The 15,763-nt window shown below is 34.5% G+C and overlaps 1 protein-coding gene across 1 annotated transcript; it reads right to left on the bottom strand.

The window, feature by feature from the left end:
* Nucleotides 1-1,068: 1,068 nt before the first annotated feature.
* LOC113767105 (TBC1 domain family member 22B-like) lies at nucleotides 1,069-12,593 on the bottom strand. Its single transcript, XM_027311280.1, has 10 exons — nucleotides 12,141-12,593; nucleotides 10,397-10,547; nucleotides 10,107-10,290; nucleotides 8,960-9,030; nucleotides 7,647-7,784; nucleotides 7,458-7,549; nucleotides 3,127-3,398; nucleotides 2,404-2,489; nucleotides 2,182-2,283; nucleotides 1,069-1,520 (listed from the first exon to the last, which is right to left on the bottom strand). Exons 1-10 carry the CDS (start codon nucleotides 12,266-12,268, stop codon nucleotides 1,359-1,361), a joined length of 1,386 nt encoding a protein of 461 aa, XP_027167081.1. The 5' UTR covers nucleotides 12,269-12,593; the 3' UTR covers nucleotides 1,069-1,358.
* Nucleotides 12,594-15,763: the final 3,170 nt, after the last annotated feature.

The following is a 15,763-nucleotide window of genomic DNA, read 5'->3' as shown; positions in this document are numbered from 1 at the left end:
CTCTAAACTTTTAGCTTTTATATTAGTAAAGAAAATCCAACACATTCCATAATTTCCATGGGCACAAGACCAGCTTATACATGTTCTTCTTTTCTTTTCTTTTCTTTTTTTTTTCCCAATACTTATTGTATTGAACCAATGTGGTAGTCAGAAGAATCACTAAAAATGATGGACAAAGCTAATGATCTCGTGTAACAAGTCCTATCCACTTATGGAAAGTTTGACAACCTTGACAGCTGAACAAGTCCTATCCACTTATGATTCTTATTTTGTATTACTCTCTAGAATTATACGTCCTAAGTTCAAATCCCCCCTACCCCTCCTGGTTTCTTAAGTTTTAATCCTCCCCTGCTTGGACAAAAAATTTAAAAAAAAAAAAAGAGAAAACGAAATCAGTACTCTCCAGAATGAAATCTTTCCAATTTAAGCGCAGAACATAAATACGAAAGATATATCATACCTATGAGTTAACGAACTTACATAAAGACAACCCTCCAACTATTGTTCCCAAAGCTGTTAAACGACAGCATGGAGACTGATACAATATGGTTTATTGCATGCACCTGTTTCCAATAATCTCTACGACATTGTTAAAATTTCCCTGGCTGTGGCAAGAAACAAGGATCACTCTTATATTGGATTTAGGACTCCTAGAAATTCAGAAATGGTGGTCACAGATATAGGGAGCATCAATGCCACATTCTTTCGTCCAAATATTAGGACTCTTGGAAGCAAATCCTGACATAATGGTTGATCAACTCTTGACAACAGACATTGGAGACAATTTTTCAATAAACAGACACTTGAGCATGTGCATTTTCAAACTTCTGAATATACCTGTGGCATTGAGATCGGACTAGAGAATTGAACAAATGGAGGAAGCAAAGTGAGAAACAGACGATACCTTCAACTTATCAACTTTTGCTGGTATAAGAATCATTTTGTGCCATAGCAGATGCCTAAGAAACCAAGACAATCAGAGGCAGCTCTCTGGAACTAAGAAATAAATTTTCAAATGTTCTGCATCCCATTATGTTCGAACTTATGTGTATGCGTTGTGACAAACAAAAAATTACAAAACAACTAGTGTGTAACAAATTAGAAGACTAAACTTTATTTTCCTGCAAATCCTTACTTTCTATTATCAAAGATGTACATAAAAATCAGTTAGAGACAAGGTTATTACAAAAACAAAATATGATCAGCTTTTTGTTGAGAAAACAGATGCCAACAAACAAAATTCAGCCAACTGATTTAATAGGTAAAGATCAGCGCTGATCAGATGTATAGGTTGTGAAAAGAAAATAAAAACAACACATTCAGGAAGATGACCAGCTGGGAATCATGTTGTTCCGTCTTCAGCTAACCAAGTGGCTGGGAGACCTTTTAAACATAGTGTGCCACATGTAAGCTTGGGAAAGAACCATCTCCAGCTCCAAATGACTCCAGTTATTGGTTGGAAGGTGTTGAAGAAACATAACCATATCTTGGAATTCAAGCTTCTGAAGCTTATTGGACCACTGAAAACAAGTCGCATATTCAAAGATGAAGATAGTAGCATTAAATACAGAAAGATGAGACGTCTGTGTCCTTAGTATTTATGGTTGCTCCAAGTAAATCTCTGAATGAATTATCTAACGAAACATGATCAGAATTTTGTACAGAGATGACAAAAATATGGCAAAAAGAAAATCCACGTGAGAACACACATGTGTGCACAGTGAGTTGCAAAGAGAGATGAGTGCTAATTCAGAAGTACAGATAAGGATTTTCACCCATGAGACAAGTTATTCAGTACCTCGATCATGATTTCTATAACCATCAGTGTCCTATCAAGATTCACATGGTATTTTAAGATCCAGAATTTTAGTGCAGGAGAAATTTAACCTTTATGTGATACCTTCATACAAGAGTGGTTAGAAAGATACCAGCACAATCAAGTGTGTTCTTTTGTATGATTATACAAGTAAATACTGTGTGTTATTCTCATGTTTTAATTGTTGCAGAGCAGATTAGTTCAAGAATAACCAAATGGATGAAGATAGTTAACGTGAATGATTTGAGCCAAAAAGAAATACCCTCTCCAAAAAGCACAATTACTATACCACTGCTAATCTCCTGTTCTCACTACAAGGTATTTAATCAAGAACTTAACAGGCTTAAAGAGAGATTATATCTTACTGTTAACAGAAAACTGGCGAATATGTACACTAAAAATTCAGGCAATGCATCTCCTTCTGCAAGATACGTATCCCACAAGCGGGTAACAAGATGGAAAGGGATCTGTAGAAGCAAAGACGCTGATTGAAATCCCTCATAATTACCCAGGAGTGGGCAACCACATTCATTACATTTACAAATAAATAAACAAAATTAACTCTTGACACAGGAAAAAATACAAACCTCACGTATTAGAAGACAGTTGACCCAGCGGAATGCAAATTGAAGAAACTCAAGCCCTTGATTCTCCATGTGTGTTGATACAGGTTCTGAATCAACGGTACAGAAAAGCAGTAGATGAAAATGAGCGTAATAGGATTCAGACATAATCTTTCAGGTTGCAAGATCATTTATAGACTTATGTTTCTTGAATTTCTTCAGCACCAACATGTACCCAAAAAGCGAAAAATACTTCCGAAGCAAATGAAAGAGCTCTTAGCCAAAAGAATGCCGAATAAACACGACCAAGAAATACCAAAAAGGAACTGTTGACGCAATTGAACCACTTGTGATAGAGTTGTAGGATAAACATACACCCAGAACCTCCTAGATCCACTACTTGTATACACAAGCAAAGTACCAAAAATAGGACCACAAAGATTAAAATCAAAAACCTTGTGGCCATAAACAATGAACACACATGGTCCCATACAAAAAGTTTATTTATTACCCCATGGCTTCTAAAGGCTCTTATGAACAAATTGATTTTTGAATATGGCAAGTAGTGCAGTTGCAAGATAACAGTTGCCTTCAATTTTTTTTTTTATTTTTATTTTTAGTTTTATAAGAACGATAACCATACTGTTCAAATAAAACAAAAGACCCACATGCAAATTAGATCTTCTCATACATAAGATTATTAGATGATTCCAAGCTTTAGAATTAACGCACAGTAACAGGGTATACCATCAATCCGTCTAACCAATTCCTTCAGCTTAAACACCAGCCGCTGAATTCCTGGTTGAGCAAATGTGTAATGGTCTTGCATACCATCAAGTAACTTTGATAGACACCAATAACAGTCAGCCTCAACATTAGATATTTGATCTGGAGACAGATCTGCCATTGACCAATTCTCAACACTGCCTTCTAAATGTTCTGACAAGAATACTACTAAAAAGGGGGTTGCCAGATCGTTTATTCCTTGAACATATCCACTTGCAGGATGCCGAATAGCCCTGAAAATGGACAATATTTAAATTTTTCCATAATAAAACATGAAAACCAAGGTTGATTTGGAAATTTACAGGAAAATCATGCAGCAATTACTCATGTAAAACTACAAATAGCACCATTATGGCTTTTATCTGTTTATTGATATAAACTATTGAGAGAAAAATCTCCTCCTTCCGGAAGCCCCTCTTTCTTTCCCTCTGCCTCATTGCCATTCTCGGTCTGTGATACTGACAAATTGGGAACTGTGGACTTAGCTAAAGTTTTCGTTCTGGTTGAGTCTGAACTGAATTAAAATGTCATTGGTACTTTTCTAATTGCTAACAACAAAAATCAATTAGAAATAGGATATTTTTGTATATAAGGGTTCTCTTCAGTAGTATGTGTCATTCTCCAGTAAGTTGCTGAACTTTAACAAGTAGCATTTACCTGATTAAACTATAATTTACAATCTTGCAACCAAGCTTCAAGTGCACAAACTCAAGATGAATTCAAATTCTTTGCAGCACATAAAAAAGATTAAAACATCCATTAATGTACCTAATTCTACCTGCCCATTTACCTCGAGCATGATATGCATTTTCTCAAAGGAGGTCAAAAAAGGATTTGACTAACTGGTTGAAAGACTTTGGTTCCAAGTTAGTGAAGTCTCAAAGTATTAGCAGTGCAAGGAGTGCAACAGTTCCCCTGAAGCTAATGTGCTCTCAGTTTTGTAAGTGCAATAGTTGAGCTGAGAAGGGGGGGAGTGGTAGGAAGGGTCATAGTGGTGGAGATGTTTCTTGGAAGGGGATTGGGTGTCCAAGATTTTGAAAGAAGAGAGAAGAAAAGGACGATGTACTGTTAGGACTGGTAAATGGCACTTTTTATGTAAGGCCTTGTCTCAACTTGCTGTTCTATTGCTGGTTGTATAGGAGCAGAGGAGAGGAGAAAGAGGCCAAGGTGGTAGTAGATCACTTCTAGGCCAGAGAAATAGTAGGGTATTGCAGCACAGGAACCTAGTAGTATCCATTTTACATTTCTTCTTTAGATTGGACAGCAATTCTGATGAAAGCTCCAGCATAAACACAATCTGCTTTCTTGCCTCCGATTCATGAGCAAAACTAACAGAATAACTAAGGCCCTGTTAGATAACCCAATTCAACACTTAATGTGTTCCGACATTAACATGTTCACACCTGTTTGATAACCAAAAATATAACATCTTAATTAAGTGCCTCCACATTGCCTAGGCAAAAATTACTTCAAAAAATAAGTGATAAGACATTCACTTATCAGTTAATACAAAATACGCTCAGATGTTAGGATTTAAATACATTTTTAATGGCAAAATAACCCAAAAAAGACACAATTACTTCCTCCCCTTCTTGTTCGTCATCTGGCATCTCTCTTGTCCTTCCTGCCTCTCTTCCTTCTAGCCTCGTTCTCCTTTTCCTTTTCAGCAGACATTATTCTCCAATAATAGAAGAGGAGTTTCTTCTTTTTTATAATTTTGTGGTTCATTCTTTTTTATCTTTTAAATAATTAATTCTTATTTTAAATGAAATTAATGTGTGTATAGGTGTGGTATATGTATGTGTGTGTATATATAGGTGTGTGTGTGTAATCAGTGGCGGATCGAGGACCCCAAGGTTAGGGGGGCACAATTATGTCAATATACATCGTATCACAAAGGCAAAAACTTTCTTATATCATAAATAATTGTATAGATCATATGATAGTTGCATCATCTTTTCAACAGTATTAAGAGTTTCAATTGCAAGAATAATGTTGAAGTAATGATACATTTAATATCTTTATACACTAGACAACTATAGTTCTTGTAAAAGGAGTTTAAATGAAGATCATTTATTCATTTGTATGTACCAAAAGTTTAAAGATTGTTCGTTTGTTTTCTATTAATGCTTTATTTTCATTTTTTAGGTCGGAAAAAGAAAAATAAATTACTATTAGAAAAACGAGAGAAAATACTTTTAATTTGGATGTATTCATGTTTAAAATAAGCTACAAAGGCAATTACTTTATAAATTTAGGGGGGTTAACATAATGGGAGAAAGGAAATTTGAAAATTTCAGGGAGTGCAAATATAAGATAAAATTAAAAATTTTAAAATTTCTTAAGGCAACTTTAGGAGCTTTTCATAATTGGGGGATGTTTGTTTTTGTTTTTGGTTAGGGGGTTGGGGGGGGGGTGGGGAAGAAGGGGGAAAGGATTGGGTTGGGTGGTAAGTCTTGGGTTCAAGACCTCCCACTTACCAAGAAAAAGGGTATTCAGTTGTCTATAATCATCAAATAATAGACATACTACACTATGTATTCAGTGTTCAGGTTCATATAACAAGTTATATGGATTCAATACTTAACAATTCAGTAACTTAACGGATTCAGATTTTGAATTTCAGATTTCAGTTTTCTCAAAGGCAACCTAAATGTTCACACTTTTAAGAGCATAATGGGCCATATAGAACTCTAGATTGTTGAAAGAACAGAACTTTATAAAGAGATTAGTCTACTGGTCATTTAAGTTTTCTGTGAGAGAAACTTGCTGAAATAAGCAAACAACAAATGCGAAACTGCATATAAGCAACGCAACAAACATTATATTATGAATATCAGTCCAATGCATCCAAAAGACCATTCTCATTGAGCTTGGCAGTTACATTTATAATAGGAATGCTTACAGCAGCTCCTTATAATACCACAGATGGTTAATTGAATAGAATGCCTTACCAGCGTAACAACTTATCATCAGAGAACACTTGCAAAACGTGCCCAAGGGTTATAGAGATTTCAAAGTTTTTCTAACATTTCCAAATCCAAATTTCAAGACCGCCAATTGGCGTAATTTTCTAGCTAAATTCTAAAATGGATCGAGTAAATTGTCCTCAAAGTTAACAGGACAGACTCATTCAAATCTTCCATCCATCTCCAAGAGTAAGAAAAATGAATGCCTATAGAAGTAGAAAAATAGCTTGTAGTAATTTTCAAATTTAAAAGATTTCTCCACTATATTCATGCCTGGTCCTTTCTTCCCCTGAAATTCTCTTAATCTGATCAAGATGTTCTTTTCCATCTTTATTTCCACCTCTTGCCAACTATTGATAACCAGTGAAATGAAGAGTTCTCAGCCCTGGTTTTCCATGGTAGTTTAACATGGCCTACAATAATGTTTTCTCCCTAGCATGTACCATATTTAACTTCATACATATCCTATTCAGTGAGATATAAGAGGCACATATCTATCCATCAAAACCTTCTGAAAATATTTTTTCTGGTAGTCATTACACAAACCTGGCAATCAAAAGGACAAAGAAATACACAGTGGATGGCCTACTTCCTAGAGACGCAACTAGTAAAAGGAATTCGTGGAAACTACAGTATGTAAAAATTTAAAAATTCCAAAAGGCTCTGATTGATAAATAATGTCAAATAAGTTCCCAATCTTTCTTTTTGCTACATTTACAGAGTCCAGTGCAAGCATCTCCTGGATCACTTAGAAGATCTGTATGACCAAAGGTGGATCTACAAAGGGGGTAATGGGGGCGCATGCCTCCACTGCCCCAATTAAGTTGTGTTATCATGTGAATATATATTATATTACACGAAAAAGATGCAACACTTTTTTATGTGTATATTGTTGTTGTGCACTCCATCCATCCCATTTCATATGTCACGATCAACTTTGCACACAGTTTAAGAAAAGTAAAATTTGACTATAATACATGAGCTGTTAAAGCAACTTTTTCCATTATTGCCACTAAATTAATATTCAACTTTTTATTAGTTCAGTTTGAAATTTTGAAAAAGGCCCAATAGAACATGACGTAAATGTTTTCCCGACAGGAAAGTTGGGCACTATTTATTTCTATTTTTAGACCATGACTACAATTTTGAGCCAAACCAAAATAGAAACCAAGACCTATAAAATGGGCCAGAGGGTGTACCTACTTTTAGGAAAGACAGAAACTAGCAATTATTTCCTGCTCCACCACTGTATATGACATTGACCAATTCAACCAGTTCAGAAGGATTACTATCATATGTATATCAGCATAAAAGGTAACTAACCATATATAAAGTATGCGCTCCAAAGATTTCTGAACTTCAGGTTGTTGAAAAAAAGAGACATCAGGTACAGTTCTTGGACAATCAACAGCAATCTGAAAAGAATAATTGGAACATATGAATATGTGGTTACACAAGGCTGCCAATACATTGTCAGGAGATAATAACCAAGAGGAATAGCCTCTAATAAACCTGCCGGAGCATGTTAATCTCTTCATCTGTACGCTCAGTGTCTTGAACATCATAATACTGAGCAACACAATCAAGATACTCCAGGCGCTTTCTCCTCAAAACTCCCTCCCTTCTATCTGAATTAGGGGGTGCATATCCCTGTTGTCAGTTCATTATTTAAATTTCAAAAAGCAACAACAATCTTTCCAGCTAGATATTCTAAATTTCTTTAATATATCAATGCGAATATGCAAGCCAGGAAATAGCTGAACAGAATTTATGAAGACAAACTAGTCTTTGCAGTACACAAGTTACAAATCAACTTAAATTAGCTAGACTAAACATCATCTTCCTCCTTTTTTCATTCCTGCATTAGTTGTGGAAAAGGCTAAGAAGTTTTTCTTGAAAAAAAAAATTGAGTGGCAGAAGACCAGCATAGAAAATGAGATGAGAAAACGAAGCTTCAAAAGGCACTAATATTATATATACAGAACAATAAAAGAACCTAGATAATAACCTAAATAATATACAGCATCAACAGAAAGTTTCGTTATTAAACAAAAAGCACAAAAGTTCAAATCAAAACCTTTTGTAAAGAACCTTACATCTGCCGAGAGAGAGAGAGAGAGAGGTTTCACAGATAAACATAATGGGAAAATTTCGAAGTTCCATCTGAAAAAACTAGACATCTATGTAAATAATCAAATTCATGACAAAATGGATAGACATCCATCTTAAGTTCTAAACAGAGAAGAAAACACAGCCAACTCTCACTATCAAAACGCCAAACAACTCCAAGAGAGACTTTCAAAGAATATATGAAAAAAAGCACCACAGAATTTTAGATAATCTACTACATGAAAAATAATCAACACAATTCCCAAGCGAAACAGAAAGGACAACTATTTTGTTCTTTCTACCAACCTCCAATTTCTCCTTCATCATATTTTCTGTGTTATCTCAAACCTTTTTAGTCTCATATGAGTTAAAGTAAACAAGTGCAGAAATGTAAAGATAAAAAGGGCCAGTATTATCTACAGGAAAGATTACAGTGATGAAAAGTTTCTTAACTAAACAAAACTCCCAAAACTTTTGCAGTACATTTCCGAGACACAATCTTCTGTAACCATAGTATTCTTTAATTTCTATTTTCCTGCCTGTAAAAACATATAGGCCAAAGTTTTGTCACAGCCATTTTTGAGATATATTGCAGCTGGTCAAAAAAAAACCATCAGATGCAGCATAGATGGAGGCAATAATTAACATGAAATTACCAACCATGCTATTTGAATCAAAAAACTTTAGACAGGCTAGTTTTTAGCATAATGGCATACCAAAAGAAGTCTCCACACACTTGGCCGCAAATATGGTGGAACACCACTCCAGGCTAGTTCACGCAGGTTATCTGTAAGATAAGAATGGCAAAAAATCAATAGGATTCCGAAATTGAATTTTTCAATCAATAACAAAACAGAATAACATATTGATTGCACAATCATTTTCCAAAAGAAACCTATGTTTCATATAGTATATACTGACCTGAACTAGCTTTCTCATACAAGAACAAAGTTAATATCTTCCTCAACTTGAAAATCAAGGATTTGTCATGATGCTTCCCAAAAATCCAAATTATTCTTTCAGTTTACACCCATTATACTAGTTATCTCAAAGCTTCTTCTTCACACCTCTCATCAAAGGCGGGGATCTTACATATATATGATCAGCAGGCAGGGATCTTACAAATATATGATCATCAGGCGAGGATCTTACAAATATATGATCACCGATTATCAATCAGAAAAGGGGGGAAAAACAATTCAATGACAGTCTCTATTTGTGTTCACCTCACTTGGCACCCAACAAAACCAACATCCTTCCCCTGATTAATTGCATGCAATTGGAGACAACAGAAATGCTTTTTCAGAACAAACAACTTCAATAACCTTTTATTATGTCAAAGATACTTAATTCAGTAAAAATGTTGCTTTTTACAGCTGATATGCTGCAGCTACAACTGGTTTTCCCCTCATAATTTATATAATAAAATTACCACTGTTCAGTAACAACTTTTCGTGCACCAATTACTGGACTGCCAGCTTGTAATACGCTAATTATTGTAGCGCCTGCTGGTTTCAGCTACGGATTTTTCCCTCAATATGTCATCTTCCTACGTATAGCCTCAGGCGCAGAAAGGAAAAAATCAAAGTATAAAAGTTACTTGAAAACTTTAAGGCCACTTGTCTACCAGCCACACTTATATCCATAAAACTTGCAAAACAGTCTAAAACACCCAAAGTGGGACTAGAGAACTTTAATTCCTCCCTCCAGGAGAAAAAAGAATTAGAAACAAGATGAATACAAAATTGAAGAATATATGATTATCCAGCTTACACAACCATATCTAAACCAGGAAAATTCTTAAATACTATCATAGCAAGCAAAGACAATGATTCAGATGTATTATAGAAAAATTATTAATACCTAGAATAACAGTCGTCCCAGATAATTCTTTTGTGAACTTCATCAATCTTGCGGAATCTGTAGCTCTAGCACCAACCGTGGGTTTCTGAACCTCTCTAGATGCATTTTCTGAATTTGAGGTTGACAATTTCATTTTGCTAAAAGATGTAGTAGTACTTGCATTACTTCTGTTTTGGAGTCCATCCTAAACTCAAAAAGAAAATCTTAATAAGAACATGTTACCAATTAAAGCAAATTACAGAATTACCACTACATAAGGAGACAATGGCAGGAGTGGCTTATCCTAAAACCTGACTAGATTCATCCACTCGTTCACTGGAACCAGTATCATTATCCGATAAACTCCTGTTACTATCTGGAGACCTTAGAATTAAGTCATCCTGTGGATCTGTCCTCCTTGTGATTAGTATCTTACCAGGAAAACTGCGCCCTTTCAGCAACCTAAATGGCGTTAAAAGACCATTCAAAAAATTTCTCCACAATTCATAACAAAAGATTAAAAAGAGATCGTAAGCTGAATATTTGTCATAGAGCCTCCAACATTATGAATTTCAACATAGATTCAAAATGAAGATATGTATGCCAATGACTACCATTACCAAACCTTAAATTAAAGGACTACTAACGAGTATATCCTGGATCACAGGGGCCTACTTCTTTTACTAAAACTACTAAATGGTGAATGTTAAGCATGATTTTTCAAAATATGGCCATAGAGCTCCAAAGTCCTCTGGAACCAGTTATTATGTGTAAAACCTTTACCAGAAAAAAGGGAAAAAATTTAAATTGAAAAACATATCGCTCATGCACTTTGAGCACTCTAATGGCCCGTTTGGAAGGTGAGTTTTTTGGGTGTTTGTCTAAAACTTTACTGTAGCTTACTGTAGAAGTTTTTTAAAAAATTTTTGAACTGCGTTTTTTTTTTTGAATATTTTGAAGTGTATAGTTTAAAAACTTTGAAAAGTTTTTTGAGGTTACTGTAGCAAAAATTTTTAAAAAACTTGTAGCAGACAAACTTGGCAAAAAACTTGACTTCTCCTGGTGTACTCCACAAAATTATGGAGTACCAATTCAAGTACCTTGTGCTATAATTTATCCCTGGAGAGCAATCACAAACCTAAGAAGTATAAATCAACAACTAGAACCACTGACATATTGAATTTAAAAAAAAAAATCACAAATCTTGGAGACCAAACAAAGCAGCGGTACAACCTATGGGACATAAATCATGCATCATCATTGAAGATTATAAATTTTTCAAAGCAGGATTTGACATTGCCTTCCCCTATACATAGGATAAGAGCAAGCAGCATTGCTGCCCGAAACTTCAAAATCCAGAAAATGAGAGAGAGACTCTTCAACAATTTTAGGAGTTTGTGGATAACCCAAGTGGGTAGATATACCAACTTTCTAGAAATAATAAAAACAAAATCGAAACAGACGATTAAGCAGTAGCATTACCATCTTGCATCCTAAACATGAGAAGTGCAAAAAGAGTTCTACTCTTTCAGAATTAAGTAACTCTTAATGAAAACTAACATAAAATCCAATCAAATTGAATAACCACTCAAAACTAATAATCATGAAAATAGGAGCAAGCTAGTCTACCTTTTCCCACATTAACAATATTCCCATCCACAAAACTTGCCAAATTTCTATTCACCACAAATACAAATATATCAAACATCCAGAGATAACCGGAAATTGCACCTATTTAACTACCAATTTAACAAATCAACTAAGTTATAGCTGTTAAATGAGCAGAAATTTAAAAAAAAAAAAACACAAAAAGTCAAAGCTCAAAACTTGAAGAAAAATTTCACAAATTGATACTATTTCCTCTTCCTCACTGATCACACACTATAAACTCTAATTGAATGAGACCCGTCTGGATTTTCTCAAATAATTCCTAACTGGGTACTCAGATATGATAAAAGAGCTGCGTTGAATAGCACAAAGTTGGCGCTTTAAATTTTCTGACAGAAAACTTTTTAGACATTGCTGGATCTGTTTTATATGCAAGTTACAGCATACCCGTGAACACTTCTGAGAGTTTGATTGAATCTTGAATCGACAGCAGAAGAAGCCGAAGAGGGAGATGTCTCTTTCTTTAGATCTTCTTCCTTGAAACTGCTGTTGCGGCTCCTCATGACTTCCCACATAAAAAACCCACCAAAATCACGCAAAATCCATGAATCCTCGACTACCCAAGCACAAATTAGTCTATGAAATCCAAAGGTAGCAATTGGTTCCCATCTGGTGGACTCTCAAAATCCCAACAAATTAAAAGCCATATGCAACACCAAGAATGAAAGTGAAGGGTGGAATCACTGACGGAGATTCTTCTTAACTATGTGGGAGGAAGGTGGCGGACCGGTGGTGGTGGTGGTGGTGGTGGTGGAAGAAGATTAGTCGTGCAATTGGGAGAACAGAGGGTTAGCGAGGCAGAGAAAGCTTCTGTATTGTTCTGTTTTCATATTTTCATGGTTTGGTTATTTTCCTTGGAATTGGGTTGGAAATTCCTTTTTCACTCTTTATTCGATTTATTTCCTTTTTTGTTTTCCAAAATAGTCCTTTCTTACCCTTTATCTTGCTCTGTTGTCCTTTAGGATATGCAAATCCTGTACATTGAAATATTTGAAAATTTCGGGCCTTATTCGGACTGCTATTTTATGGGGAAAAGTTTTTATGTTTTTCTTGAATATATCCTAGAGCCATTTTTGCAAAATCATCTTTTATTTGCTTCTTATTAGTGTAATGGGTAGATGGTTTTTGCTCAAACTATGGAATTCAGTTTATAGCTTGGCCAAATCTCAGGAAAAATAAATGTGATTAACCCTTCTTGTTAGAGGGCCAATTTTTTTATTCATTTACAACTAAAATTAGAAAAGTACAAGAAAAATCCAAACTAAAGTTTGTAATTAGTTTGAAATCCACTGTCATGGAGATAAGGGTGTCAATTGGACTCTATAAATAGTTTTAATAAGTTCAAACTCGATTCAAAAAACAAACGAGACTTTAGACTTGCGCACTTTTAAACTCGAGCCTAAATTAGAAAGTTCAAATTTGGCTCTATCATTTAATCTGAGCTTCCGAGCTCATATCAGGTTCAATTCAAATTCATAATTTACTTCATAATCATATATAATATATTAATATTTATAAATTTTTATACAAAATTTTAATATTTTAATATTATAATATGTATAATTATATATACATATATTTTTTTAATGATTTAATATGCAATTATATATGTTATATATACAATTATACATATGAACGGGATGGGCCTTAATCACCCTTGAGTCTTGTGAGGTCCAATCTCGACTCACATTTAATTTAGGCTTATTATTTAGATTCAAAATTTGCCCTCCTCTATTAAACATGCAACTCATCAGGCTTTTTTATGGGTTGAATGGGTTTGAATTGGGCTAGTCCGACCCTATTGACAGCTCTATATGGAAACAAAGTTCTCCTAATTCTTAGGAAATAGAGTATTACTATTTTTTTAACTAACGCTTCAAAAAAACTATTTTTTTAACTAGGTTTTTCTAACTGGTACTTATTAAACACTTAATAATACATCTAAATTTCACCCAATTTATCATGTATATATGCACCCTAAGAACTACAACCCTCCCTAGTATTTATACATTTTTCTTAATTAATCTTACTTTTTCAACAATCTAACACCTGAATCGCATCTCTACGGGTGCCTAGACTCTTATTTTTCACCAAAACAATTAAAGCAACTATTATTTTTGGTTAATTACATTTGCCTTCCTTGACTTTGGTGAGATTACAAGAGATGTTATGAATTTTAAATTGTTACATTCAAATAGTTTGACTTACACAATGGATCTGTTTAAATTTTTTCCCAAATAATTTTTTCTCTTCCAGTATAAATATGTTTTTTAATTATTGTTTTTATTATTTCAACTGTCTTACAATCTCACACATCATATCATAAAATTTTTTACAGTATTATTCTAAAAACCTTTGTCCAAATAGTCTCCAATCCAAATAGAATTGTCCTCGGCACAATGGACTTGGAAGCAAGAATGAACCTTCAAAAAGATCGTCCAAATTTTTGGGGTTAAGATTGGCAAAAAATGTGGCTTTTAGAAGACATAAAATTGTCAGCATTATTTAACCCCAAAAAATTTTTTTAAAATAAAAAAATGATCCCAGAGGTGTATTCTGTTCATTTTAATCTACATGTTGGTAGCTTGTAGTTGCAATCTGTGTTTCTTGATTTAGAACATATATTATGTTTCGCATTTGGTCTCAAACAATCTCCTTTTCTTTTTATTTAGCACAAGCAAGTTTTCTCTTCCACTTTGTAGAATGCATGTAAATTTAAAGTTTGTTGTATATCCATTGTTAGGGTTGTTCGTTCCATCTCATTTGATTTTTTTTCAAATGACTGTCTTATTTTGTTTCCTTGAAATTATTTCAACTTTGGCTTCAATTACTAGTTCTATTTTATCTAGGCTTGAATTTGGTCATTTCATAAAGGGTGTATCATTTGGATTGTGTTTTTGAAAGAGTTTTGAGTTCGATTCCTACTAGACTATTTCAAGAATTTTCAAGGGAAAGGAAAAAAAAAAAAAACAAGGCTATGAAGCAAACTAAAGTTTTCCTAAATTTTATGTAATTTGTAGGGCTACAATTCATTCGAGTAACTTGACTCTAACTCGCGAGTAGGTCGGTCAACTATTACAGAGCTCGAGCCGATCTCGAACTACTTGATTAGGCCTGTGAGTTGAGCTCAAGTAGGTATAATATGCGCTTGTGAGCTCGACGAGCTCTAACAAGTATTCGTCCAAATATTTAATTAATATTTTAGGAATATTCAAATGACTTCTTTGGGCTGCTTATTTGAAATAATTACGACCATATCTAGCTTCTTTATAAATTTTGTGAAGGTTGAATGAGTCATTTTGCTATAAAAAAAATAATGGAATTACGGACTAAAGGAAAGAAATGTCACAAAATAAGAAGTCTTGAAGGAACTTCTTCCTCCTGTAGTCCCGCTTCAACATGGAGATTGGATAAAGCTCATCACCTACTAGAGTTCCACCCTAACTCGATTGATATCTTCCACGAACATGAGCTTGAGCTTCATTAGACGGCAACGGTAAACGGCATTGACTTCAATCTGAAGGGGATGAATATTAGGAGGCGCCGAAATTAGAGAGGTGAAGCAGTGGTGGTTGCAACTGATAATGTGAAGTTCCATCTGTTGCATTGCTATTATTTGAGGTATTTCTATTGTACTTGTGTATGAAACATGTGAATTGCTAATCCATTTTTGCTAATTTAGGGAGAATTTGTTAAACCTAAAACCCTAAAACTAAAATTAGGATTTGCAATTGTGAAAGTATTTCAGAGCACAGATGAGAGCTGGGTTGCTGTCTTGTGATTGGAGAAGTAATAAAAAGCTAGGAAAATGTAGGAGGATAGCTCAATTTGTTGGACACTGGACTCCTACATTGGCGCAATAGTGGCAACGGCCGCTGGAGTAGGTAAGTGAATGAATGAAACTGCCTTGCTACTTTTTTTCCCTTGAGAATATCACATAATTCACGCTGCCTTCTTACTTTCTTGTTTGGAAGACGAAGAAAAAGAAATTTAAACAGTGACGGCTTTTG

The sequence above is a fragment of the Coffea eugenioides genome, chromosome 3 (assembly GCF_003713205.1).
Source record: "Coffea eugenioides isolate CCC68of chromosome 3, Ceug_1.0, whole genome shotgun sequence".
In the NCBI taxonomy this organism is placed as follows: domain Eukaryota; kingdom Viridiplantae; phylum Streptophyta; class Magnoliopsida; order Gentianales; family Rubiaceae; genus Coffea; species Coffea eugenioides.
This window is presented reverse-complemented; position numbering and strand designations above follow the sequence as displayed.

Bases quoted from the DNA above. Each gene is read 5' to 3' on its own strand.
- LOC113767105 (XM_027311280.1), bottom strand. From the start codon at position 12,268: ATGTGGGAAGTCATGAGGAGCCGCAACAGCAGTTTCAAGGAAGAAGAT. The intron at 7,785-8,959 runs GTATGCCATTAT...AACTGACAACAG, and splicing joins GTGTGTGGAGACTTCTTTTG to GGATATGCACCCCCTAATTC. The intron at 2,284-2,403 runs GTTTGTATTTTT...TTGCTTCTACAG, and splicing joins ACTGTCTTCTAATACGTGAG to ATCCCTTTCCATCTTGTTAC.